The 27968-nt window shown below is 48.6% G+C and overlaps 2 protein-coding genes across 2 annotated transcripts in view; one reads left to right on the forward strand and one right to left on the reverse strand.

Annotated features, from left to right (window-relative positions):
* Positions 1 to 1901, reverse strand: part of SIRAL1 (SIR2 antiphage like 1) — a 47181-nt gene extending 45280 nt beyond the window's left edge. The window contains exon 1 of the mRNA XM_081799131.1: positions 1814 to 1901. The gene's annotated coding sequence lies outside the window, so the exon portion shown is untranslated. The remainder of the gene's footprint in view (positions 1 to 1813) is intronic.
* A 75-nt stretch (positions 1902 to 1976) lies between these two features.
* On the forward strand, positions 1977 to 13923 carry RPUSD4 (RNA pseudouridine synthase D4). The gene is made up of 7 exons (XM_081799129.1): positions 1977 to 2198; positions 2564 to 2729; positions 5550 to 5751; positions 10417 to 10510; positions 10589 to 10733; positions 12476 to 12573; positions 13349 to 13923. The coding sequence occupies exons 1-7, from the start codon at positions 2010 to 2012 to the stop codon at positions 13586 to 13588; spliced, it is 1134 nt and encodes a 377-aa protein (XP_081655255.1). The 5' UTR covers positions 1977 to 2009; the 3' UTR covers positions 13589 to 13923.
* The last annotated feature ends 14045 nt before the right edge of the window (positions 13924 to 27968 follow it).

Genomic DNA, 27968 nt, shown 5'->3' on the forward strand with positions numbered 1-27968 from the left:
AAAAAAAAAGAAGTCCTATACCTAAAACAAGTTTGTAATTCATGTAACGATATAAATTTAAATCCTGACATTCACATTTCAGAGTCCTCAGAAAAGGAGGCTTCATGTACCTAAGTGCAAGGAATAAAATCAGAACCTGGGTCTGGAGCGTATCAGTAAAAGATAGCAATTCTCAACTGTTATAGATCTACATCTTACCTGTGAATTTGCAGGAAAAAAAAAGAGTTGTTTCCCAACCTCCCTCGGGATTCTTCGAATTTATATCCTGATCACCTGTCTTATTACAGATACATACACAAGCCTTCCTCCCCACTCTTTACAAATACATTTACTCCTACCTCCATTTTTCAGGTCAAAAACTGACAGAAAGAAGACAACTCAAATGTTCAGGCACATCTAATACACGTCTGTGATGCACTGCAGCCATCTAAGGAATGAATATTTCTGAGTTTACTCTGTGCCTGATGTGGGAATTACAAAGAAACCATGAGCAAGTCCTCAAGGGACTCAGACTTCAACATCAGCTGCCAATGATACATCCTGACCTGTACTCAAAATCAATTCCAACGCAAAGAACAGTACAGTGTAGGGGGAAAGACCACGGACGAAGCATAACCTCTTTACTGTTCCCCTAGACTGCAGCATCCCAGCTGATCTGCCTGCTATCAAAGCCCTCTTCTCTTCAATCTGTCCTGCATTCAACTGCCAGATTCATTTCTAGAATTCAAGGACTCTCTCTCCTGCTCAAGAAGCTTCAAACACTCCTCGTTACTTCTAACATCTAGCTCAAACTCTTCTTCGACTTATGAAGTCTTCTATAGGTTAGCTCCACTCACCTGTTCAACTTTACTTCGTGCCCAATATGGCTCCCTCTGCCAATCCCTTTCAGAGGGGTAAGTCGCAAACCTACTTCCACTACCACCTATTCGAACACCTCAAGGAGCCTTCATTCTCAGCAGTCTTAAAAAATCGTTTCCTCTAATGTCGGTACAGATCCATTAGTTCTCTGAACATCCCTTCGGAACTCGCCATTAGGTTTCTTAACAAATGGCAGGTATGTCCCAAGGTATTTTTCACATTATCACCCCAACCAGAGGTTCATCTTTCCAGCCACCCCTCGGTGAAATCAGAGGGAGTCCCTTGTAGTCTGGGCATGGGAGTTCCAACACTGCACCCTGGAAGAGAGGGAGAGGTTTGGGGCGGTTGCAAAGTAGGGAGGGGAAAAAATGAAGGAAGCATAAAAGGGAAGGAAGGTCCGTGCTCTGTACTGCATTTTCAGTCTTGTCTTTGGAAGGAGCAGGGAGAGCGTAGGGGGCGAGGAGACTCCAAAAAATGAATTCTTGAGGAAGAACAGAAGAAACTCAAGGTGTTCCCTAGGTAGGAATACCAGCTGGGGACCCTGGATAACGGAAGGGTTCCCCATTACCCCTGGGAGAGGACAGGTTACAGCCTGCAACAAAGAGGAGGTGAGGGGTGGGGAGCCTACAGAGATCCGGGCAACTCCGAAGGTCGAGCGGCAAGGAAATGAGAGGTGACACGACGCGTCCCTCGGGGGACTGGCCGGACACCAGGGATGTGGCTGCCAAGAGGGACGAGGTAGGCGCCTAAGGCGGCTCTGGGGCGAGCGTTTATGGGGCATCGCTTCCACGGGGCGCGGGGGCGGGGAAGTGTTTTTGAGTAGGGTCTTCTCCCACTGGGAGAAACGGTTCCCGGGGCAGTGCTCTCCGAGAACAGAAGCCCCGGAGACGCGAAAACGTTAAAGCGTTGAAGAACCGGCATTTCCTAGCCCCAGCCTGGCTTCCCAAGCACTCACCGAGTCTCCTCCAAACGCCACCGCTCCAGCTGCAGCTACCGGCCGGCGCAGCCGCACTCAGCGCGCACCGCCCCACGTGACTCGGCCCAGACCCCGCCCCCATTCCCCCACATGATCCTCAGGACCCGCCCATTCCCCCCTCCCTCTAGCCCCTCTTCCGCACGTGGTCTAGACTCGCCCCTCCCTTTTTGACAAGATGGCGGCACCCAGCTGTAACGCGCCGGGCCAGTGGGTCCGGGGTTCCAAGCAGCGTTTGGGGAGTCTCTTTAGTCTCGTCTCAAAGCCATTTTGTTCGGTTGCTGCTGCGTCTGGGACCGTGAGTGCCCAGCGATTAGCGGAGAAGCTCCGAGCCCAGAAACAGGAACAAAAGACGAAGAAACAGCCGGTGAGTCCGAAAGGACCACAACTCCCAAGAGGCAGTGCGTTCACCGATTCCCCGGCTGGGCGTGAGGTGGGAGGGTCCTCTGACGGATGTTAAGTAAATGTGGAGGACGTGTGGAAGAATGGGGAGAAAGGGAAGGGAAGAGGTCAGGACGGTACCATATCTTCCTGCGGGCTGGGTCTTTGGCTCCTGCCGGCCTCGGCCCTGAGCACTGCGTGGAGACAGGTAAGACAGACATGCACTGCCGCTCTCAAATTATTCGGGGAAGGCGCGAGTTCAATGCAGAGATAGTCGTTCCCAACCCAAATTCTCACCCAGACTTACTGAAGGTCTTCACCAGTCATTTCCTGTTGCTGCTCTCCCGGTAGGTGCCCACAAGCCCTGTTCAGCGGAGAGTGCAAGAACTAGTGCGGTTCACACAGCAGCTGCAGCGAGTCCACCCCAACGTGCTTGCTAAGGCTCTGAGCCGAGGGATCGTGCACCAGGATAAGGATCTCGTGGTCATCAATAAACCTTACGGTCTCCCTGTGCATGGTAAAGACCATGTGGGAGAGGGAGGGGTGCTGCTTCTGTTTTCACTACAATTAGGGATAACTTTGACACATTACTTGTGAGGCTCCTTAAAGACTTGCATTCAAAATAATTTTTTATGGAGTACTATATAAGGCACTATAGTCCTGTATAAGGCACTACTGAGGACACAGATATAAAAGACAGTCTCTGCATTCCAAACATTTGGCGGTCAGCAGTGATTTACGGAATGCACTGTGTCCAGAGCTCCACGGGAATTTTTATAGAGAAATACTAAGGCTCTGTGGTTCTTGTCTTCATATTATTTTACATCAAAACTGGGAAAGAAGAGGGGTGCCTGGGTGGCTTAGTGGGTTAAGCATCTGCCAGCCCTGTGTCAGGCTCCCTGCTCAGCAGGGAGTCTGCTTCTCCCTCTCCCTCTGCCCCTCCCCCCTGCCCCTGATATATCTCTCTCTCTCTCAAATAAATAAATAAAATCTTCAAAAAAAAAAAAAAAACTGGGAAAGAAGAAATGACATATAAGAAAAAAATATATAGGACTTAATATATTAAGGTTCTGACCATTTCCCCTTCCAACAATGACACCACCATATTTTTGCCTTTATTCACAATTTTCCCACTTTCACTAATTTTCATAAATACTCTATTTTCGGCCTATGAATCTCTTGTGGATAATGTGTTCTGGTAGTTTATTACCTTCTATAAGTAATGGTATTTCCATATAATGGCTCTGAATTTGCTTCACATGTCTTTTTTTAACCGTGGTGATTTATTGCACGTTTTTGTTCACATGATCCAGAGTACAGTTTCATCAGTTAAGTCCAGACCAAGGAAAATAGTCCATCTTCTTTGAACAAAGATCAGAAAATCTCAACCCACAAGCCCAAAACTGCAGCATAAATCAGTCAGCCACCTCAGGCCTTGAGTGGAGACAGAATAACCTGAGAAAAATCAGATCTTATACTTTGCATGGGCAAGGATCAAATAAGGACACCTAAACATGCAGAAACTCCAATCACAGAAACCAATATGAAAACTGATAAAAAAAAAAAAAAATGGAGTTCCAGCCAAAGCAAAAATTAAACTGCCCTGTAGAGAGGCCTCCACTACTGAAAATGTACACAGGATCCACATACACACACACAAACACATATCAACCTGGGGGTGCCTGGGTGGCTCAGTCGGTTAAGCATCTGTCTTTAGTTCAGGTCACAATCCCGGGGTTCTGGGATCGAGCCCCGTTGTCAGGCTCCCTGCTCAGTGGGGAGCCTGCTTCTCCCTCTGCCTCTGCCCCTCCCTCTGCTCATGCTCTCTTACTCAAATAAATAAAATCTTTCAACAAATAAACCCCGCATATAAACCAGTATAGAAGATAACTTCCTTTAAAGAGTTCATAAAAATTATAAAACATAGAAGATATTCGTGTTACAAAATTCGGATGCCAAAAAATACATAAGAAATTATGTATTCGTGGTTGCACTTAAAAAAGAATAAAAGAAAATGTGTGTGTGCATGTGTGCGCACGCACAGAGTATACCTAACAAAACCCCAGGATGCCCAGAACTTAACGGACACTGAAATGTTTCCGAATAAACGTTAAATGTAGTCTAAGACAGCTTGAGTGAGACAGGAAAGATTGATAGAAAAAAATGCATTTGGGAAAGCGATTTACTGGGGGAAAAGGCATAGTTGAGCTATAAGAATGCTTTTTGGGCAGGTATGGAGAAAAGCATGAAGACAAGGAATTAAGTCAGACATTGCCAAGTGTTCTGTGTATTTTCTTTTTCTCTCTTGATCTTTTTCTTCCCATTCCCCATGAAACAATTATTATCTAGATATTTACATTTTATAGATGAGAAAACTGCAAGTTGGAAAGATTAAATCATCTGTTCCGGGCCAATGGCTAGTTAGGCTTAGAATAGAACCGAGGAGCATCTCACCTAAAGCCCATCTTCTTAGCTCTTCTGTAATGCCTCAGGAGAGCCTCACAGTTTTGTATTTATCACTCGAGTTTACTTGGCAAATCCTCAAGCCTTTGTTTATATGGTGAAATACCAGACCTCCTCACTTTGCTGATTTTATTGTGAGTATTCAGGTAGATTAATAAGTATATATATGTCTGAGGCGAAAGCCACGTGCTCTAGGACAGTGCTTCTTAAACTTTAATAGGCATGTGAGTCCCTTGGGCATCTTGTTAAAATGCAGATTCTGGGGGCACCTGGGTGGCCCAGATGGTTAAGCGTCTGCCTTCGGCTCAGGTCATGATCCCAGGGTCCTGGGATCGAGCCCCACATCGGGCTCCTGGCTCAGCAGGGAGCCTGCTTCTCCCTCTCCCTCTGCCTCTCTCCCTGCTCATGCTCTCTCTCTCTCTCTCTGTATCTCTGTCTCAAATGAATAAATCAAATCTTAAAAAAAAAATGCAGATTCTGATTTAATAATCTGGGTTGGGAGCCTGAGATTCCTTTCCAGCAAGCTCCCTGAACATACTAGTGTTGCCAGTTTCTGGACCACATTTCAGTAATAAAGCTCTTGAAAACATTGACTTTCTTCCCAGGTAGAGTTCTTTGGTGGGATCTTTTATTTTTTTATTTTTTAATATTTTATTTATTTATTCATGAGAGTCAGAGAGAGAGAGAGAGAGAGACGCAGAGGCAGAGGGAGAAGCAGGCTCTCCGCCTAGCAGGGAGCCCGATGCAGGACTCGATCCCAGGACCCCGGGATCATGACCTGAGCTGAAGGCAGACGCTTAACCGTCTGAGCCACCCAGGCGCCCTGGTGGGATCTTTTACTGGCCACTAAAACCTCTGGCTCTTCCCTTTTTAGGTGGCCCTGGGGTCCAGCTCTGCCTCACTGATGTATTGCCTATCCTGGCAAAGATGCTTCATGGCCACAAGGCAGAGCCCTTGCATCTGTGCCACCGGCTGGACAAGGAAACTACAGGGGTAATGGTGTTGGCCTGGGAGAAGGAAGTGGCACGTCAAGTCCAAGAGCTGTTTAGAACCCGTCAAGTGGCAAAGAAGTACTGGTATGGAGCCCATCGCTAGCAGTTGGTAGAACTGGTATAAATGAAGGCATCCTTTTATCTCTTCGTCCATTTGTATGGAAGGACCTCCTGTTAGGAGAGGGCACTGTGCTAGGACGTGTGGGCATGTGAAAAATACAGGAAACAGGTTTAAGTGCTTAGAATATTGGAGTCTGTAAAAAAAAAAAAAAAATATTGGAGTCTGATAGAATAGTGGCTCCTAATTGTGGTTGTACATAGAAATTATTGAAAACTAATTATACAAGTAGTACATGATTTCATTCCTGTGGTAAAATAGTCAAACAACAAAGATAAAGCAAAAAACTTGGAGAACCTACTCTGTCATTCTAGTCCCTTCCCTTGGGGTAGTTTGGTTTTTATTCCTCTGGTCCTTACTCAATGTATTTACGAATATGTCTGATACGTACTGGGTGTGTGTGCATTACATTGTACCCTGTACACTGTACTTTATTTAAAAAGATTTTATTTGACGGAGAGCGAGCACAAGCAGGGGGAGCGGCAGGCAGAGGGAGAGGGAGAAGCAAGCTCCCTGCTGATCAGAGAGCCCAATGTGGGGCTCCATCCCAGAACCCCCGGATCATGACCTGAACTGAAGACAGATGCTTAACCGACTGAGCCACCCAGGTGTCCCAACACTATACTTTCTTTTACCACTTAACTGTGTCTTGGAGATCTTTCCTTGTTAGTGCATGTAGGTTTACCTCCATTTTTTTAATAGAAGAAAGATACACAAACAAAACTGAAACCTACTCCTGTCCCCCATCTACTCAGTTTTCTTCCCCAGAGGCAATCACTATTCTACTGTCTTGTGTAAACTTCCAGGGTCATACAAGGCATGTATAAGTGAATTATTGTATGGCAATGTATTTTGCAGTGCTTTGCATCCTGCTTTTTTTCACTTGGACAATATATCTTGGAGAGCATTTTGCATGTACATTTAGGAGCTTTATAGTGTTCTGTTGTATGGTATATCATAACTTCCTGGGGGTGCCTGGGTGGCTCAGTCGGTTAAGCATCTGTCTTTAGTTCAGGTCACAATCCCGGGGTTCTGGGATCGAGCCCCGTTGTCAGGCTCCCTGCTCAGTGGGGAGCCTGCTTCTCCCCCTGCCTCTGCCCCTCCCTCTGCTCATGCTCTCTTTCTCACTCAAATAAATAAAATCTTTCAACAAACAAACCCCACATATAAACCAGTGTAGAAGATAATTTCCTTTAAAGAGTTCATAGAAATTATAAAACATAGAAGATATTCGTGTTACAAAATTCGGATGCCAAAAAATACATAAGAAATTATGTATTTGTGGTATGAACTTAAAAAAGAATAAAAGAAAATGTGTGTGTGCATGTGTGCGCACGCAGAGTATACCTAACAAAACCCCAGGATGCCCAGAACTTAATGGACACTGAAATGTTTCTGAATAAATGTTAATTGTAGTTGTCTAAGACAACTAAATATTGGGATATTTAGTTAACTTTCCATTTTTCAGAGTCTATTGCAAAGAATAGGTGATTATATCTTTAAGACAGATTCCTAAAAATGGAATTGCTAAGTTGAAGGGTACACACGTTTAATATTTGTTTTTTGTTGGGTGGTGATGGTGGGGTTTTGTTTTGTTTTGTTTTGTTTTTTAAGATTTATTTATTTGAGAGAAAGAGTGAGTGAGTGCGAGCATGAGCCAGGGAAGGGGCAGTGGGAGATGGAAAGGGAGAGAGAATCTCCAGCAGACTCCCAGCTGAGTGTGGAGCCTGACGTGGGGCTCCATCCCAGGACCCCAAGATCATGACCTGAGCTGAAATCGAGAGTCAGACACGTAACCGACTGAGCCACCCGGCTCCCCTCACACATTTAATATTTGAATAGTTAACTACTATTAGGTAGGCCAGGTTTTCTCCCACTAGAGTAGTGAGGACCCGCCTCCCCTTACAGCTGACCAACGCATTTTTTGGGTTTGCCACTATGATGACAAAAAAAAATATAAGAACTACTGTAATAAGAGATTACAGGTAATGGAAGAAGTTTAGCGTAGTAGCTAAGAGCTCAACAAGATCCGTGTTCACCTGTCAGCTGTGCTGTTTACCAGTGCGGGTCCTTAGGCACGTCATTAAACTTCTCTAAGCTTTGTCTTCATAGGAAGAATGAGAATAATGGGGTTGAGGAGAGAGTTAAATGAGACAATGCATATGAATTGTTTAACACGGTCCCTAGCTCCTAGTAAGAGCTGAAAGACTGAAAATTGAGACTATTATTATGTATCCTAGTAATCCAAATGTAAGTCTATCATAAAGGGTTGAGGTGCCTGGGCGGCTCAGTCAGTTGAGCAGCTGACTCTTGATTTTGCCTCAGGTCATGATCTCATGGTTATGAGATCAAGCCCCACGTTGAGCTCCAGGATTCTCTCTCTCTCACTCTGCCCCTCCTCCTGCTTGCTCATGTGCACGTTCTCTCTCTCTCATGCTCTCTCTCTAGACTAAATCTTTTTTTTAAAAAAGATTTAAAAACACTTTTTTTTTTAAATTAAAGATCTTATTTATTTACTTGAGAGAGAGCACAGAGGGAGAGGGAGAAGCAGACTCCCTGTTGAGCAAGGAGCCTGATGCAGGGGGACTCGGTCCCAGGACGCCAGGATCATGATTGGAGCTGAAGGCAGACGCTTAACCAACTGAGCCACCCAGGCGCCCCTAGAATAAATCTTTTTTAAAAAGTGTTATATTATTTGTGAAAATTGTTTATGAAAGTTTAGACTCGGTAACCATTCGCAGTATCAGGCATCATGGAGGAACTGAAATCCGTTAATTGTGTGTTGATGAATGAATAGGATTTGATAGACAAGATGGAGAACTGTGTTATAGATTGTGGGAATGGCATTCACAAAGGAATAAAGCACACAGTCTAGTTTGGAGGGGGGAATGGTGACAGATAATGCTGGAAAGGTAGACTGGAACCTAGTTAATGATGGCCTTAAATACCAGGTGTAGGAAGTAGAAGTTCGAAGTAGAACATGGGAGGCAACTGATTAGCATTTGCTGGCTTACTGTGATAGCGACTTGTTACAGTTCTTTGTTTGAATCTTCTTACTACACTTTGAATTCCTTGAGAGTGGGGATTTTTGTCTTGTTCATCTGTTCATCTGTACAGAACTAGTACCTACCTAAATCAATGCCTGTTTCTATTCATGGAGCATGTAGTGAGTGAACATTTTTGAGCAGTAGTGTTATGTCATTAGAAAGAGTGAGCTAGCAGTTAAAACTCAATTTAAGTATGAGAAAATATATCAGACAGCAGCCCAAACGGCTACCAACCTGAAGTGAGGTGTCCAGGCTGTGAATTGTTATATGAATGGGCTTTTGACCCCTCGGTCAGCGATTCTATGATAGGCCACCCAGGAGGACTCCTTTGTGATTGACCTGGAAGAGGCATAAGCGTAAGGACAGATTAAAGGGTCTTCTGCCTGCCTCAGACATGATGAAAGGACACCTCCAACAAAAGTGATCTGGAATGTTTATTGAGTTGTGGTGGTGGTTTCTGTGACTTTGAGCACAGTTCCCCCCATTTGTCTACCTGGCAAATCAGGCAGGTGCGGTCCTGTGAATTTTTCATTCCGTTCATTTATTTACTTCTTCATTCATTTCATACACAGTCAGGATTTAACCATCTTTTAAAAAACAGGATACAGGGGCGCCTGGGTGGCTCAGTCAGTTAAGCATCTGCCTTTGGCTCAGCTCATGATCCCAAGGTCCTGGGATTGAGTCCCGCATTGGCCTCTCTGCTCAGCGGGGAGCCTGCTTCTCCCTCTGCCTGCCTCTCCCCCTGCTTGTGCTCTCTCTCTCTGTCTGTCAAATGGATAAATTAAATCTTTAAAAATAAATAAAAAACAGGATACAAAGCCATATTACCCTAATTTCATTTTATTTTATTTTATTTTTTAAGATTTTATTTATTTGACAGAGAGACAGCGAGAGCAGGAACACAAGCAGGGGGAGTGGGAGAGGGAGAAGCAGGCCTCCTGGCGAGCAGGGAGCCCGATGTGGGGCTCGATCCCAGGACCCTGGGATCATGACCTGAGCCGAAGGCAGACGCTTAACGACTGAGCCACCCAGGAGCCCCCCTAATTTCATTTTAAACTATACATATTCATTTTTGCGGCACCTGGGTGGCACAGTTGAATAAACATCCTACTCTTGGTTACAGCTCAGGTCGTGATCTCAGGGTTGTGAGATTGAGACCCACACTCAGCGCAGAGTCAGCTTGGGTTTCTCTTTCCCTCTCCCTCTGCCCCTCCACCCACCCTCACTCTCTCTTTCTCTTTCTCTCTCTCTCTCAAATAAATCTTTTTTTAAAAAAATTAAAAAAATAAACTATACATATTCATTTTTAAAGGCTGAAAGGAAAGACCATGTTATAAATACAATTTTTTTGTTTTTCTGTGTTCTCCCAAATATTCTGTAATTAATATACATTAGTAGTAAAAAAGATACTAATATCGAGCTCTCAGGCTAAATGCTGTGACAAGAGATCACTTGGGATGCTCCAGTCTTTAGAACTGACCACAGTAGTGCAGAAGGTCCAGTGTTACAGCCTCGAAGCAGCCAAACCCGAGGAGCTCCCCCCTCACCTCATGGCTTAAGCCAGGGTCTGTGTGTCATGCCCAGGGCCATCACTGTGCGCGTCCCGGTGCCCCCAGCAGGAGTCGTGGATATCCCTATCATCGAGAAGGAGGTGCAGGGTCAGCAGCAGCACTACAAGGTGGGTGAACTGTCATCCCCAGGGGGTTGGGTTTTCTGCTCTTCCTTTGTGACCATATCTTGATTTCTTTGGCGTCAGATGGCGCTGTCCCCAGGCTACCGCATGGAGGATGGGAAGATAGTGAGAGCACGGAGCAACCGGAACGCACATATGGCTGTGACTCAGTACCGGGTGCTCAGCAGCACTCTGTCCTCCGCCCTTGTGGAGCTCCAGCCAATTACCGGTGAGAGGCCACCTTTCTGCAGTGGGATGGCAAAAGCCCAGGGCCACTGAGCTTCGTCCGGGGCCTTGTGCTGGGTCCTGCCCTTCTTCTGAGCAGCTGGTTTGGTGAGAGGGCTGGGATTGTAGCTGATGTGTTTGAGAGTGTGCTTCTGGTGCTAACCTGAGGCTGGGAGCTCCCAACAGGGATGACTAAAAATAGTAGGTAGTAGAAAGATATAAATAGTTTGCGTACATTTATTTAAAAATTTGCAAAGCGGTTCCTCAAAAAAAATGAAGCATAGAATTACCATATAATCTAGCAGTTCTCATGGGTATTACCCACAAAATTGAAAGCAGGGGTTTGAAAGATATGTGTACACCAGTGTTCATAGCAGCATTATTCGCAGTAGCCAAGAGGTGAAGCCAACCCAGATGTCCATCGCCAGATGAATGGATAAACAAAATGTGTAGACATACGATGGAATGTGTCTTGAAAAGGAAGGAGATTCTGACATGTGCTTCAGTGTGGGTGGACTTTATGCTAAATGAAAGAAACCAACACAGGAAGAATGTTGCATGATTCCATTTATGAGACCCCTAGAGTACTCAAATTCAGAGACCAAGTAGAATAGTGGTTACCAGGGGCTGGAGGAAGCGGGAAGGAATGTTTAATTGGGTCGGAGTTTCGGGATGGGAGGATGAAAAAGTTCTGGAGGTGGGCAGTGGTGATGGTTGTACGACCATGTGAAGGTATGTAACACCACACGACTGCACCCTTAAAAATGGCTGAGATGAGGGGCGCCTGGGTGGCTCAGTCGGTTAAGCGTCTGCCTTCGGCTCAGGTCATGACCCCAGGGTCCTGGGATCGAGCCCCGCATCGGGCTCCCTGCTCGGCGGGAAGCCTGCTTCTCCCTCCCCCACTCCCCCTGCTTGTGTTCCCTCTCTCACTGTGTCTCTCTGTCAAATAAATAAATAAAATCTTTAAAAAAAAAAAAAAATGGCTAAGATGAGGGGCGCCTGGGTGGCTCAATCAGTTAAGCGTCTGCCTTCGGCTTGGGTCATAATCCCGGGGTCCTGGGATCGAGCCCCGTGTCAGGCTGCCTGCTTAGTGAGGAGTCTGCTTCTCCCTCTCCCTCTGCCCTCCCCCCTGCTCATGCTCTCTCTCTTGTTCTCGCTCTATTTCAAAATAAATAAATAAAATCTTTTTAAAAAATGCTTAAGATGATAAATTTAATGTTACGAATATTTTGCTACAGTGAAAAAATGTGCAAAGCACTACTGTTTAGCATTATATAATGTTATCTAAAAAACAAAACAAGGGGCACCTGGGTGGCTCCGTCAGCTAAGCATCGGACTCTTGATTTTGACTCAGGTTATGAGCTTAGGGTCATGAGATTGAGATTCTCTTTCCCTCTCCCTCTGCCCCCACCCCCTTCTCTCGCACAGGTTCTCTCTCTCTCTCTCTCTCTCAAAAACAAAACAAAAGCAAAGCAGGGAGAGATACCAAGTTGATGATAATGGTTATCTGTGGTGGAAAAGGAACTGTGAGGGGGAGGGGAACTTAGAGGCTTAATAGCATGTATAATGTTTCTTTCCTAGTAGCTTACAGTTTGCTCTGTTATTCTTTAAACTTTATTATAGGTGGGGCTTTGCCAGTCTTACTGTGCTTCAATTTAATACGGTTAGAAGCAGATGTAACCCACACTATGGTTTCTGTAGCTACTCAAGTTTCTTGTCTCTCTCTCTCTTTTTTTTTTGGTAAAGGAATAAAACATCAGCTTCGAGTTCATCTGTCTTTTGGACTGGATTGCCCAATCCTTGGTGATCACAAGTACTCAAACTGGACTCAGCTGGCCCCCCAGGTGATACTGGTGTGACCCAATGTGCAACAGCTAAGTGGGGGGGGAGCTTATGCTTTCCCCTTGTTAAAGTCCGAAGTGAGTCACCACAAGGATGTATTGTTTTCAGATATGGTACTGTGTTAGTTACATGTACTAGTTACCTAGCTTAGAGAGAAACAGCTACTGTTCTCACGGAGCTGCAGGATCTGTTAGCAAAACCCTTCTGCTTCATTCGTTCATCTCAGATTTTGTTAGGAGGCTGTGGGCAGGTTGGGGGAGACTTTCTGAAGGCTTCAAGCAGCCTTTCCTACTATTGCTGAAGATCCCTGGTGGACACTTTTTTTTTTTTTTTTAAAGATTTTATTTATTTATTTGACAGAGAGATAGAGAACACAAGTAGGCAGAGGGAGAGGGAGAAGCAGGCTCCCCGCAGAGCAGGGAGCCCGATGCGGGACTCGATCCCAGGACGCTGGGATCATGACCTGAGCCGAAGGCAGCCGCTTAACCGACTGAACCACCCAGGCGCCCGGTGGACACTTTTTTATCTCTTGATGTTACAGCCCATTCTCTAGGCAGGCCAGAGAACTGGCTGATAAGAGCTTCCCAGGTGTGGTGGTTTTTCTCTCACCTGGGTTCCGAACCCTTCCTGGGAATGTCCCTGAAGCAGGCTGTCCACCGCTGTGCCTTCCAGAGGAGTCAGTGGTGGTTCCTTTAAGTGGAAGACTTCTGACGCAGCGTACTGCTCAAGGATGAGCTCTTGGCCTAGCTCTCAAGAAGCTGTCTTGTCTTTGTACAGAAGCTGTCTCTTGGTACCCTGAAGAAGCTGGGGCTGCACCAGGCGAAGGCCCGCCACATCCCCCTTCACCTGCACGCCCACCAGCTGATCCTGCCGGCCCTGGGGTCCAGGAAGGAGGAACTCGACTTGGTCTGCAAGCCTCCTCGCTACTTCGTATGCTCCCTGAGACGCCTGGACTTAGAGATGCCAAGTCAGGATCAAAATGGGGACGACAAAGCCGGACCTGTGAGAGCACAGTGAAGACCGCTGCGCCGATTGGCCCCTGAATCCTTCACTTTGTTTAATGGACTCTGCTAACTTCTCAGACAGACTCCAGAAGAGCCGGTGTGAGAAGTGGAAGAAACCCAGCTGCTTCCGGGCTTTTACTGGACACTAAATTATATTTACTGAGACTTTGGCCACATTCTGGGAAAGCCTGTGGGACGTCTCCCTGCTTCCGAGTCTCCTTGCCCGGGGGGAAGAGAGCCCAGGGCCAGGCAGACTGGGTCCATATTTGGAAAGGGAGAAACTCCAGCACAGAATCTGTGCTCAGAAACTGTTTACATCCAACAATAAAGCCCTCGATCTATCGGGAAGGTTCCTGTGGTTGGAAAGAGCACATGATGGTGATCTGACTGCTAGAGAAATTCAGAAGCAGTTAGCCACTGTCCTCATGGATGTTCAGAATCTATTAGCAGAACCTCTCTGCTCCACTTGTTTTGTCTGGGGTTTTATAGACCCCAGCCCGAGAATGCAGGATTCTCTCCAGCTGCAGCAGTTACTGGAGCCTGCAAAGGGGTGTTGGATAAGCAAGAAAAGCAGATGTAATGGCAGGCTGGCTGTGAGGCCCTGGTGGGGAGCACACACACTGTCCAGAGAGGGCAGTTGTTAGCTGCAGCTGGGTATTGCTCTGTGGGAACAGGGTTTCTCATTTTTTTTTCAGAGAATCAAGAAACCCAGATACAGTTGATCCTTGAACAGCTTGAGGGGATCAGGGACACTGACCCCCATGCACAGTCAAAAATCCACATATAAGTTTTGACTCTCCCAAAATTACCTACTAATAGCCTCCTGTCCTGACCGGAAGCATTACCAATGACATGAACAGTTGATTAACATGTATTTTGTATGTTCTGTGTATTCGCTGTATTCTTACTCAGCTAGAGAAAAGAAAATGTTATTAAGAAAATCATAAGGAAGAGAGAATACATTTACGGTTCTGTGCTCTGTTTATCAAAGAAAATCCATGTATAAGTGACCTGTGCAGTTCAAACCCGTTGTTGGTGGATCAGCTGTATTTATGTGAAAGCGCCAAGTGTATTGCTCACTAAATGTGTAAAACACAGCTGTCCCCAAACCCAGGTAGTCACCAAATCTGCCGTTTCCCTCTAGAACCCCTCCTGAAGACGTGGTTTCCTCTGTACCCCTACCACCTCTTTCTGAGCACCAGCTTCACTCCCCACCCTTCAACTAGGATAGGATAGTTCCCACCAGAAACCAAACACAGAGGGGAGTGTTGAGACCATCCCCCGGTCCCTAAGATCAGAGCAGGGCAGGGTGGTTCTAACTAGGACAGGGACACTGCAAAACACACCTTTATGTTTTCTCAATCTGCTGCCCTTGGCTCTCTGGGCTTCCAGGTTGCTGTTAGCCAGAGGGCCCGGTAGGATATACAAAGACACAGCCTTATATCGGGGCTTGCAAAGCATGCCATGTCGGGATGCAGACCCCTTTTCCCCAGTGGGGTGGAAAGTGCTGTTTGGTGCAATGTTAAATTCCAACACTGATGACCCAGGGTCAGGCCAGACTTCACAAGTTAAGGGCACAGTGTTCCACAAGACTCCTCTGCAGACACGAGCTGCAAGCTCAGGGGTTCCCAGACAACCCCCCACCCTTCTGACCAGTCTAGGGAAGGAATGTTTTCCTCAACCTGTAACTGGGGTTCAAGGGGTACAAGAGCATCTGGCTCCAAGGGACCCAAACAGACCAGGTTCAGCCCAAAGGCAGAGAGAGGAGCGGTGGGGAAACAAACGAATTCATTTCAGTGAGGCCAGCCCCGGGAAGACAGCGGGCTCACGTCACAAAGACTGTCTCTGAAGTGCCGAAAATATTTCAGGTTTATATCAGGAAAATGGGACAAAGGTCGGTGGGTACGTGCAGGTGGGCAGTGAAGGTCAGGTCGATCATTGTCTTGGGGGCAGTCACGTGGGGTCTTGCTGTTGTCAGAACAGTTATTACTGCTTGAGGGGGTAGTCTTGATTCCCATCACCCGTGATGGGATGCTTTTCCCCGCAGGGTCGTTTGTCTGGGTTTAAGAGATAAGCTGGAAAGAATCAAGAAGTACAGGCAGGTCAACATGGGGGTAGCTGAAGTCCTCTTTCAAATCCTCTTAGGCCCCTGACTGGGTCTAAAAATTAAACTGATAGAATAACCGGAGATAAACATAGAAATTTATGTGATACAAGTTTTGTGTGGCATGAGGGGGTCTTCAGAAGACCCTCCAAAACAAACTTGTGTGTTTTTTTTTGTTTGTTTTTTTTCTTGTGTGTTTTTTTTTGTTTTTTTTTTTAAGTAGTCTCCATGCCCAGCATGGAGTCCAGTGCGGGGCTTGAACTCATGACCTTGAGATCAAGACCTGAGCTGAGATCAAGAGTCGGATGCTTAACCCACTGAGCCACCCAGGTTCCCCAGACTTGTGTATTTTTATGCTGGGTGTGATGAGGAGTGGACAGTCATGGAATATGGTAGGTTAAGGAGTGTGAGGTAATTGTACACTGAGGAAAACTTAGCAAAGCCTGTTTGTTAGGATTCTTCTTGGCATCTTGCTGTCTTTGCACAAGGGGAATCTCTTTTCCTTTAGTACAGAGGGCACCTCTCAAGGGAGGGTGTGATTCGTTTCAGGGAGAAAGGATGAGGGGCAAAGAGGTCAAAGTGACCTTCCTGTTTCTGCCACTTTCTCAGACTTCTTTAACTTAAAATATTCAGCATGCCAAGGCACCATATTTTGGAGTAGCATTTCCTGAACCCCATTGCTGAGTAGCTACAAATTCAGGGGTTCCCGCTCTCCCCTCAGGCTCAGTAATTCACTGGAATGACTCCCAGAACTCAGGAAAGTGCTATACTTACCGTTTTATTAATAGCAATAAAAGGACAAATCAGGACCAGGCAAAAGAAAGAAAGGGCGAGGTCTGGGAAGGTCCCAAACTTAAAGCTGCCATGTCCCCTCCCTGAGGAGTCAGAACACAACACACTCTTCGCACTTGGATGTGTATTACCAACCAGGAAGGTCACTCAAGCTTCCGTGTTGCCTTTTTATTGGGATTCATCCCTTCAGCATGATTGATTAGCTCACTGGCCAGATAAATGAACTCAATCTAGTTCCTCTCTCCATCTCAAAACCCCAACCTCCAAGGTTGGCAAGGCCAGCCCCATCCTGAAACTACCTCGAGGCCACGGAGTCCCTTGTTCCTACCAACTATCGGGGTCCCATCAGGAATAACAAAGCCACTCCTATCACTTGGGAAACTGGATTTATTAGAGACTTCCTCCCGGAGACCAGGGACAAGGGTCCAGCAAATTCCTTGCAACATTCAGTTTCCTCTCTCCACCCCCAGCTCCCTTCGGATCCCTTCACCTTTTTGTCCCCTAGTGAGTGACAGCCTTGGTGGCTGTCTATCCAGATGCCCCTGTCCCCTGGGGCCTTAGGGTCCTTAAGGCAAGCGACCTTGAGATATTTCTGTTCACTTCCTCCCTCGCATCCTACTCCTATCTGCTACAGTCCACAGTGGTGAGGATGGATTGTCATCAGGGGTGATCATCACACAGTAGGGGGAAGCTCCTCTTTCGTGGGCTTTTTTGCTTGCTGTGTAAATGCAGCCAGTGACCTGTCCCCAGACACAGCCTACACGCACAGGTAACCCATGCCTTCTAGCCCCCACCGGTCTGTCGATACACACAAATGCCCCACCCTAGATATGTGTCGACCGTCAGAAGCCCCATGCTGTTTATGTCACCTCGTAAGTACCACCCCCCCCCGACTAATTCTCATTCTCACACCTGGGGGGCTCTTTGCCTGTTCCCAGTTTACTCCCTGGGACTCCTCAATGGCTGTGTGCAGAATGTTTTGTGGGGAGATAAACATACGAGTAAGGAGACTCGTGGGGGACCCATGTAATAGTCCAGATGAGCGGGCACAGGTTTGGAGATGAGTGGACTAGACAGATTTAAAATGCAGCTCAGAAGTCCAATGGGTAGAACTGATTGAATATGGCGTAGAGGTTGAATCAAAGACGACTCCCAGGAAGTCTGTTCAAACAACAGATTAGATGAGGTGAGTTGGCAATAAATAGGGAAGGAACAGGTTTCGGGGTAGCCCTCCCAGTCCCAAGTAAGTGCTGTTATACTTTCATGCATGCACAGAGGGAGGAACAGAGGATGGATGGTCATTACCTGGGTGTTCCTGAAGCACGGTGAGCGTGTGTCTGTCTTCATTGTTGAGCACTGACCACAGAGCATCTTCATCATTTCCTCTAATTATATCTGTCTCCTCCCAGGCTGTGATCTTCTTGTGGACAGGCACCAAGGCTTTCAAATTTGTGTCTCTGACCCCCAAGCACTATACTTGTAAACCCTCCAAAAGTGACTACCAACCAGAGGCTGCCGTAGCACTGGGTGGGGGTCATTCTCAGGCTATGGAGCCAGGCGGGCTTTGGGTTCACATTCTGACTCATGTTTATTTGCTATGACAGTGGGTAATTTATTTAACTTACCTGAGCCTCAGTTCACTCACCTGCAAAATGGGTTTAATAAGAATACCTATATTATTTTAAGGATTAAATGAATTTGTATTAAATTCCCAGAATAGTCCCTGACATATTGTAAGAGCCCAATTCATGTAATATACTAGGTTGAAGCAGATTAAGTTTGCCATTCGAAAAACATCTTTTTTGAGATAAAGTTCATATTATAATATCATCCATTTGAAGTGTATAATTCAATGGTTTTATATTCACAGAATCGGACAACCATCTAACCTAATTTTAGAATATTTTCACGCTTACAAAAAGAAATCTTATGCCCATTTAGCAGTTGCTCCTCATTCCCACTCATACCCAGCCATGTCAACCACTAGTCTATTTTCTGTCTCTATAAATTAGCCTATTTCGGATACTTCCTATAAATAAAATCATGTGATATAGGATCTTTTGTGCCTGGCTTCTTCCACCCAACGTAATGTTCTCAGGGCTCATCCATGTCATAACATATATCAGTACTTCATTTCTTTTTCAATACTCCATGGTATAAATATGCCAATTTTTGTCTATCCATTTATCAGTTAATGATTTTTTCACTTTTTGGCTATTATGAAACATTCATGTACATTTTCATTTTTCTTGGGTACATACCTAGCAGGTATGTGCACACCTAGTGGAGTTGTTGGATCATAGGTAACTCTGCTTAATACTTGTGGAACTGCCAAGGCGGTATTACAAAGAGGTTGCACCCAGCAACAATGTGTGAGGGTTCCAGCATCTCACCAACACTTGTTATTACTTGGCTTTCTGATTATAACCATCCTCGTGGATGTGAAGTGAGTTCTTGTGTTGTTTTTTTTTTTTTAATTGAAATAGAGGGGCGCCTGGGTGGCTCAGATCATTAAGCGTCTGCCTTTGGCTCAGGTCATGATCTCAGGGTCCTGGGATCGAGCCCCATATCGGGCTCCCTGCTCAGCGGGGAGCCTGCTTCTCCTTCTCCCTCTGCTGCTCCCCCATGATCATGCTTGTGCTCTTTCTCTCAAATAAATAAAATCTTAAAAAATATAATAAAATAAAATTGAAGTATAATTGACATATCACATTATATTATTTTTAGGTGTACAACATCATGATCCAATTTTTGTATATATTGCAAAATGATCACTATATCCATCACCATATATAGTTTCAAATTTTTTTTTGTGATGAGAACTTTCAAGATCTACTCTCTTAGCAACTTTCAAACATGCAATACAGTTTTATTCATGATAGTCACTATGCTGTACATGACATCCCCAAGCCTTATTTATTTTATCACTGGAAGTTTGGTATCTTTTGGCCCCCTTCACCTATCTTGCCCACCCCCAACCCTGGCCAGTCTGTTCTCTGTATCTATGAGGTCTTTTGGTTTTAGAGTCCACATATAAGTGAGATCATACAGTGTTTGCCTTTCTCTGTCTGATTCATTTCCTTAGCATAACACCCTGAACATCTGTCCATGTTGTTGCAAATGGCAAGATTTTTGTCTTTTTTTTAATGGCTGGGTAATATTCCACTGTCTATATACACTACATTTTCTGTATCCATTCATCTATTGGAAGACACTTAGGTTGTTTCCATATGTTAGCTTTATCACCGTGGTTTTGATTTGCACTTTGCTGATGGCTAATGATACCGAGCATCTTTTCGTGTGTTTATTAGCCATTTATATATTTTGTTTGAAGAAATATCTATTCAAGCATGTTGCCCATTTTTAAATTGGGTTATTTGTCCTTTTTAAAAATTAAGTTGTAAGAGTTATTTATATATTCTGGATACCAAAACCTGATCAGATATATTACCGTATCTTCCTGCCTTCTGTTGTCTTTTCACTTTCTTGATTACATCGTCTGCAGCACAGAAGTTTTTTTAATGTAGTCCAATTCATTTTTCCTTTTGTTGGGTGTGCTTTTGGTTTTATATATAAGAAAACATTCTAGTCCAAAGTCATGGAAATTTCCTCCTATATTTTCTTCTAATAGTTTTCTCATTTTGCTCTTGCATTTAGGTCTATGATCCATTTTAAATTAATTTTTGTATATGATATAAAGAAGGTGTCCAACTCTGCATGGGGGAAGTTAGTTGCCTCAGCACCATTTGTTGAAAAGATTATTCTTTCCCCCATGCAACTGTTGTGGTAAATTTCCATTTTGGGAAGTTATGCTGGGTCAAATGTAGATAAATTCACAGGATACAATTTAGTTTTATTACAACATTAATTTTGAGTTAAGCGGAGAAATAACTGCAGTTTCTGATTTAGCCACCAGGTGGCAGAAGTCTCCCAGATTTTATTCCTCTCCAGCTGAGCTACTCTAAAAGTAGGAACAGGTTTTAATCAAGGATCAAGTAACCTCCCGAAGTCTTTTGCTGTCTCTAACCTCCTGATAACCCTGGCTTTGGTTACCCTAACTTTGTAAATCTTTGTCCCCTACTTTTTTTTAAGTAGAAAATCTGGAGTTTTCTGTTCTCTGGTAGAGAGGTAAGTAGGGGGAGACCATGGTTTGGGCTCCCCTGGTGAATTTGAAATAGAATTTGATTCATAAGCACTCAGTTATAAAAGCACTACAAGTTCATTACAGAAATGTAGAACGTATAGTCAAGCTGTTCTCAACTACCAAAACACCTGTTGGAAATATGCCTGTACCCACCCCGTGGTTGCACGGCTTAGCTAAGTTCTTAGCTCAGTTCATAGGTCTTGGCTGATTTTATTCTGGCTCAATGTAGTAAACAGTTGCAATCTCTTTGTTGATCAGAAGCATTGATTGATAGTTATGTATGATTCTGACCAATAAAAACAGGCTGATGAAATATTATTTGATAAATAGGAGGGGAAAAGGAAGGTAACAAGTTCGGCAGCCTCTGTTACAATAATGAGCTTTAGGTGCATCAACCGTATGAGTGACTTTTGTTGCTGCTCTTCCCTCCTCTGTTCCTCCTGGGTGATAAGCTCCTCCAGAGCAGGCCTCACCCCTTCTTCCTCCACTGCCTTCCTGACCCCGACTTAGGAGTCCGCAGGCCCCTCGCCCTGCCTGTGCCTTCCGCCTGCATCAGTGGGCCTGTGAATCCCAGCGTAAGAGCCGACTGCGCATCCCCTTTTCCTTGCACAGACTGTCCAGGGAGAGCTGCAAGGGTGGTGGTGGGGGGCAGCGGGACAGCGGGGACGGCAGCCTCCCGGTACAGAGAGCCAGCTCTGAGTGCGGAGGCTGTGTGCACCGAGCCTTCCTTCAGCGCTCTGGGAGTGATTACCGCCCGTCCATCAGCAGCTCCCAGGACCCAGGCCGAATGGCCTGGGCCCATTCAGGGAGGAGAGCAAGGGGAAGAGGTCCCCACTTTGATGTGAGCCACGAGGTCAGGCAGGGAGCAGGAGGTGAGGGTCGGGGGAGGCCTGCTGGAGACAATCTCCTGTCCCATCTCAGGCTTCCCCAGGAAGACTGGAAGACGCCAGCTTGTCTTGTCGCCCCTTCATCTCTCCCTTGTGTGGCGCCAGGTCTCTGCCCAGGCCTCTGGGCTGCTCCGTGCTCCCTGTCCCAAACCTGTGTCCGGCATTTGCCCCTGGCCTGCCTTTCACAGTGTGCCCTGGACCTGCTCACATGCCCTCTCTGGGGGGCAGAGTGGGACTGCGGGGCACCTAGGATGGGGGCTGAACCCACCTACTTGGTTTGGAGTTGATTCTACGGAGCATGTGGTAAAGACCTCAGGCAGGAAAGTCAGAGAAGAGCATTTCCCCTGAGTATCCGGAGTCCCAGGGCCTGGAGGGGCTCTACCTTTAACTATATTCCCAACAGGCGCTGCCAGGCCTGGTCTTCCAGCACCGCAGGTGGTTCACCGACTCCTGACGGCACCCACCTCCCTGGTGGGGAAGAGAGAGGAGAGGAACAGGGAGGGAGGAAGGAGGAGGAAGACAGAAGGACAGGCAGGAGGAGAGAGCCACTGGCCCCCTTGAGCTCCTTGCTGTCCTCTGAGCTGTGTGCGTACGCGCGCACTCACACACACACACACACACACACACACACACACACACGCACACACACACCAGGGCCTCCTCCAGGCAGTCCCGAAAAGCCGCCAGCTCATCCTGGCCCAGCCCTGGAGTCTGGTCTTTTTCCTGTCTAAAGTTACAGAATTTTCCAGAAGTTTCCCTGTGTGTGTGTGTGTGTGTGTGTGTGTGTGTGTGTGTGTTTCCTCTGGAGTTATAAACCAGATTTCCCCTATTCCCCTACTTTTCTGGCCTGGGGAAGAAAAGCCAAAGAGGGAAAGAAAGCAGGACAGAGGGCCTACGATCAAACCCAAGGCTTATCCTTCTTTCCTTTCTCGTATTGGGAGTTTCAGAAACCTACTTGGAACAGTAACTGCAACATTCAATGCTTGTTGCCCACCCAGAACCTCTTACTTAGGTTATTTAAAGCTTGGTAGGGGCGCCTGGGTGGCTCAGTCCCTTAAGCCTCCGTCTTCATCTCAGGTCATGATCTCTGGGTCCTGGGACCGGGCCCTGCGTCGGGCTCCCTGCTCAGTGGGGAGCTTCAGATAAAATCTTAAAAATAAATAAAGTCCCCAGCAATAGCCTCGTGAGGAATATATCCCTGGAATATCCCCAGGGATCAGGTGTCCTAGACATCAACAGAGAAGTCCCTTCCCAGATTCCCCCTGGGGATGGATGCCGCCCCAAGAAGAGAGCAAGCTGTGTGCTTGGAACATGAGCTTAGCTGTGTCACATTCTCTCTGGGCCTCAGTGTCCTCACCTGTAAAATGGGCAGGACGAGACAGTCACTAATGAAGACAATCTCTGAGACCCCTCCTAGTTGCAGGACCTCGAGTCTGATTTGGGAGAAGAAATAACACCCTTGTCCCCTTGCCCCACACAGCTCCTGCCTGAGAATCTTCTGTGTCGCAGAGAGGGCAGAGTAGAAGCTCAACCTTTGGATCCAATTTAGGAGTCTTGCCTGGCACTGGAGGTCGAGCCTTCTGGAAGGATGGTGGCATCTGCCACGATCGTGGGTGGTGAGTGATCAGCCATTCCAGTTAGAACCACAGCCACTAGCTCACTCACCCTGAGCCCTTAGAGTGCACCAGCCAGCTGTGCCGTGTATTCTGTTTGCGCGATCTTCTCAGATCCTCAGCACAGCTCCCCTCAGTAGGTATTTTAGAGACCAAGAAATCAAGTGAAGCAACTTGCCCGTGGTCCAGAGTGAGGGGCTGAGGTTTGAACCCACCTTCTTACCCATCATTGCTGCCCGACTTCAGGTGCGGTCTTAGATTGCCAGCGATGTTTCTAGAGAGGAGGCAGGTCTCATGTTGGGCTCTTTGGGCCCTTGGTAGGTTTTCCTAAAGTCCCCGGAGGGTGAGAACAGCCCCAACTATGTCGTCCTTACTACAGTAAGGGGGCAGGGGGCGGGGCCTCCCCACTGCGGACAGAGATTGGAGGTCCAAGCTGCATGTGTGGAGGCCTTGACTTGGGAGCTGCCAGGCAACACCCGAGCGGTCAGAGCCCCAGGAACCCATGCGAGGAGCCTCCACAGCAGCTCAGGAGATCACCCTGAAACCAGGGCAGAACGCAGGTGTTCCCCAGACAGGGTCATCCACCGAAGATGGAGCTAGAGAGCAGAACACGGCAGATTACCCCCCAGTCCCCGGGGTTGGAAGTGTGCAGGTGTGTGGGAGAACAGAGCCTCTGCAGTGTCTGAAGGACCTGGGTTCCCTGAGGAGTGTGGGGTGGCGTGAAGGTGCTCACGTGAAGCCAGGGCTCTTTGGTTCCTGATCTGAGGGTCGGGAGCCCAGCACACCAGGGCTAAGGGAACTCCCACATCCTTTCCCTGTCCCAAAATCAGGGTGGGGGAGGGTTGAGGTTGCTCTGTCAGAGCTTTCTCCCCCACGCCCCGGTCCCCCGAGCCCAGCGCCCAACATCACTCATCCCTGGGCAATTTACTTGCCAGCAGTGCCTGCTGTTTACTGTGGGGAGCAGCTAAGGGGAGGCGTAGAGAAGGGAGAGCAGAGGGGGGAGCCCCGGGGCATGAGAGACACCAGAGGCTTTGTCCCTGTGCCCACCATTTAGGAAGGGAGGGGTGGGGTCAGCGGTGGCCTCACATCTATTGGCAAGCCCCTGTGTCTGGGTCGGGGAATTAAGCTGTCCTCACCTCTGCAGCATGAATAAGGACTGGGGGGCTGTGACAAGAGCTGTCAGTGCTGGCATCCTATCCCAGCAATTGCCGACAAGGCCAGGCAGCTCAGGACACCTGGGAAAGATAGGTCTGGAAGAGTAGGGTCCAGGGCCTGCCAGGGTGAGGGGGGGCAGGTGGGGACACAGCAGCCTTTGTATGCAGCTGCCCCATGCTGGTCACAGGCTGCTTCCTGTCAAGGGGCTCTGTCCCTGTCCTGCCTCCCCATACCTGGACTTGGCACACTGTGTCTCTCCCCCACCCCTGCCCGGCACCTGCTCGGGGCCAGGCACTAAGCTTCTCTGGAGAGCTTGTCCTATGGTGATGAGGATAGGGACGAGCTTCAAGGTGAAGCTGGTGACAGCGACTATTTGGGCATTGGCCCAGTGTCTGCCCTCCCTGTCCTCCCCTCTCAGTTTCTTACTGGGCAGATGCCAGCCAGCCTGCCAAGCGCTGGAGGCCAGTTGGGAAGTGTGTGAGCTGATGGGAGGTGTCCTTGTGGATGGGTAGCCGGGTGAATCCCAGAACCCCGCAGGTAGTCCTGTCCTGGGAGGAGTCTGAGCCTCTGTGGGAACTGAGCCCCAACCAAAGAGGGGCAGAAAAACCCCAGGCCAGACCTCCCCAGTCCCCAAGTCCTCCTGGGCCCTATGGCCTGACACCCTAATCAAGCAGAGCCCTTACCGAGCTTAAGTTACTGTGGGGGCAAGTCTGGGGACCGAGGTTCTAGGCCCTGGGCCTCAGCCCAGCTCATTCCAAAGGCATCAGGCCAGGTGACTGTACCCAGGGGCCGGGCACGGTGGGCCAGCTCCCTGGGCAGCAGCTGCAGACTGTCTCTCTCCCGACATGCTGGAGTGCAGGAGGGGAAAGTGGGCACTTTCTCAGCAGGAAGTGTGCACCCGAACGGCTCTCTGCTTCCCCTCCGTATTTTCCATGGACAAGTGCCCTCCTTACCAGCTCTGCAATTCCATCCTCTCCTCTGGCCTGTCCTGAGATCAGCCAGGAGGGGCTCCAGGCCAGGGTTTGGGGTACCGGCAAGGGGAGGGAGCATCTCTGACCTTGCAGTTCCTGGAAACGGGTGAGGCCCCGGGTGGATCTGGAACCTCCCTGGCGCTCATGACCTCTGGGTGAATGCCTTGAATGCAGGCGGGTCCCTGGGGCCACTCCTCTTCCCGTCTGCAACTGTCTGAAGCCGGACAGAGGTGTAAGGAGAGTGAGATACAGCCCCCACACCCAAGGGCCTTGCCATCCGGCTGGAAAGCCAAAGATGAAGTGGGAGCCAATTCCCAGGGTGACTGGTGAGCTGTGGTTTATAATCAGTCATCTCCCCACATCCGCCCACCCAACACACGCTGGGCCTGGGGTTCTGCTGGGTGGTGGTGGATGTGCACGCGCACGCACACACACACACACACACACACACAGGCACACACACGATGCTCCCCAGCCCTGAGTCCACAGTTGGGATGCTGTGGGTGATGCAGACGGGGTGATATGAAACCGCTGGGAAGTGCAGGTGCAGCCTGGGCTGGGTTGCTGGTGCGGGATGGGAAAGGGCATCCGGAGGAAAGAGGCCAGGTTTAGCCTGAGTGCAGAGCCTGGGGCAGGAAGGGGCAGGGCTGGGGAGGAAATGCGGGCCTGGTAGGCTGGGTCCCTGAGCTTGGGCTCCAACCTGTAGATGGGGGAGCCAAGGGGACAGAGGCCACGGAAGCCCCGCGGTGGGTAGGGCAGGGGCTGCTGTGGGTCAGCATGTGGGAGATGGGGGGGTGCTGAGGTCCCTTGGTGATGCTCTCAGCTGGTGACTGAAGGACATGGCTCTTCTTGGATCCGAGGTCCCCAGTCAGCCCCGCTGTGTCCCGGGTGGGCCTGGAAGGAGCCTAGAAGGGTCTGTTTGACTGGCAGCTCTTGGGGTCCTTCTCGTACTTCCCAGGAGCTCTTGTTCCTCATACCCCACAAATAGCCTCCCCCGCTGCCTGAGGCAGGCTTTGGGTGGACTGCTCACAGACCCGCAGCCCAGCCAGCCTTTCCCGGGGAGTCCCCGTCTGCACCTCAAAGCTCCCAGGGAGGATGGGGCGGCTTGAAGCTGCCTCTAGGGTTCCAGAGGGGAAAGCAGGAGAGGAAGGTGTTGACGGAAGGGCACAGCCCTCTGTCCTGACCCGCAGGATCCAGGCATGAATTCTCATAGCAGAGTCAGGCTTGCCCATCCCCTGTTGTTCTGCCCTGGTGTACTTCTGCCGGGGTCCCTCTTTCTCCCCCTCTCTTCCTCTGTCTGTCCCTCTCTCAGCCTTTGTATGTGTTCATCCCTCTGCTGTTTTCTCTGCAGTACCCTCTTTCTCTTCAGACTTGGGGCTCTCGCCCCTGTTGCTCACTCTCTCTCTTTCTGCTCCTCATTTTCCCTCTCTTGGGTCTCTTTCCTCTGTGCTAATGCCCTTCTGTCCTCTGGGTGGCAGCTTGGTCCACATCCTCTCTCCAGCCTCCCCTTCCCCAGGAGCCCGGGGCAGGCGCACTGGCCTCACCGCGTCAGTCTGTCCAAGCCCTGGGACGCCCTTCCCAGAGAACGCAGCATGAATGGCGCTCTTCTGCCTAGCACCCCGAAGCTGGGGCCTGGGGGGCCTTTAGCCCCTGATCATCTCCACCTGTTCCAAACCCATATAAACAACCGAAGTACAAATGTGATGCTCTGCAAACATTTCCAGATCAGTCCCTCACCCTCCCGTCCAGGAGGACTGCCTTCCCCGAACCCCTCCTATACAGAAATACTGACGTCCCACCACCTAAAGACTGTCATCAATCCCGTCCCGAGTCCTGAGGTCGCACAGCCAGAGGGTCCTGCCGGCAGCGGGTAGAGTCCTCTGCTGTGGAGGAGTCCAGGGAGGGATGGGAAGGAAGGGGTTCCGTAGGCTGGGAGCTCGGGGACGATCCCGAGGGCTGACTTCAAAGCTGGGTTCCCTCCATGGCTTACACACTGGCTTGAAGACTGGAAAGAAGGATGGGGTACACCTAGCCTCGTCGTCACTCCCACTTCCTCAGAACCTTCCACTCTTCCTCAGATAGTCTGGAACGTTTCCTGTGTCCTGGAGGAGACCTGCCCATGTCCTGCTCACCTCTCTGGGCCCTCACTTTGTTCCTTTCCCTCATGGGCACCCCACTTCCTCTCCCCCTGGTCCTCAGATGGGTCAGGCCCCTCTCCAACTCAGGGCCACACACGTGCCTCTCCCCCTTTGGCTTCTGTCTGCACCCCAAGGCCCCTTGGCCTGGCTGAAGCCCCTCCTTGAGGCCTCGGCTTAACCACCCCTGGGTCAGGGAACACCAGCCAACCCTCTGCGTGTCTCCCGGGTCCTTCTCTGAGCCACACGGTCATGCCCTTGACACGACTGGACCTACCTCCGTGCCCTCCCTGGCTTCCGGGAGAGGATGTTTACTGGACGTCGGCAGTCGCCCGGGGCGAAGCTGGGATCTTCCACGCGGCCTACCTCATTGAGTCATCTCAGAAACCCTCCATGTAGAGAGGAAGGAACTGAGGGTCCGAGAGGGGGAAAGTCAGCCCAGGGCACACAGCAAAGTGCTTTCATTGCGGGATCTGGCTCCGGACATGCGACCCTCCTTCCCCACACCCACCTCCTCCTCGGGACACTGCCTGGCGCACTAGTACTAACCGCCACATACAGGTGTGTCACACCCGCTAAGATGCCCGTTGCA

Source organism: Leptonychotes weddellii, chromosome 11 (assembly GCF_054177405.1).
Source record: "Leptonychotes weddellii isolate Sample4059 chromosome 11, ASM5417740v2, whole genome shotgun sequence".
Classification (NCBI taxonomy): Eukaryota; Metazoa; Chordata; class Mammalia; order Carnivora; family Phocidae; genus Leptonychotes; species Leptonychotes weddellii.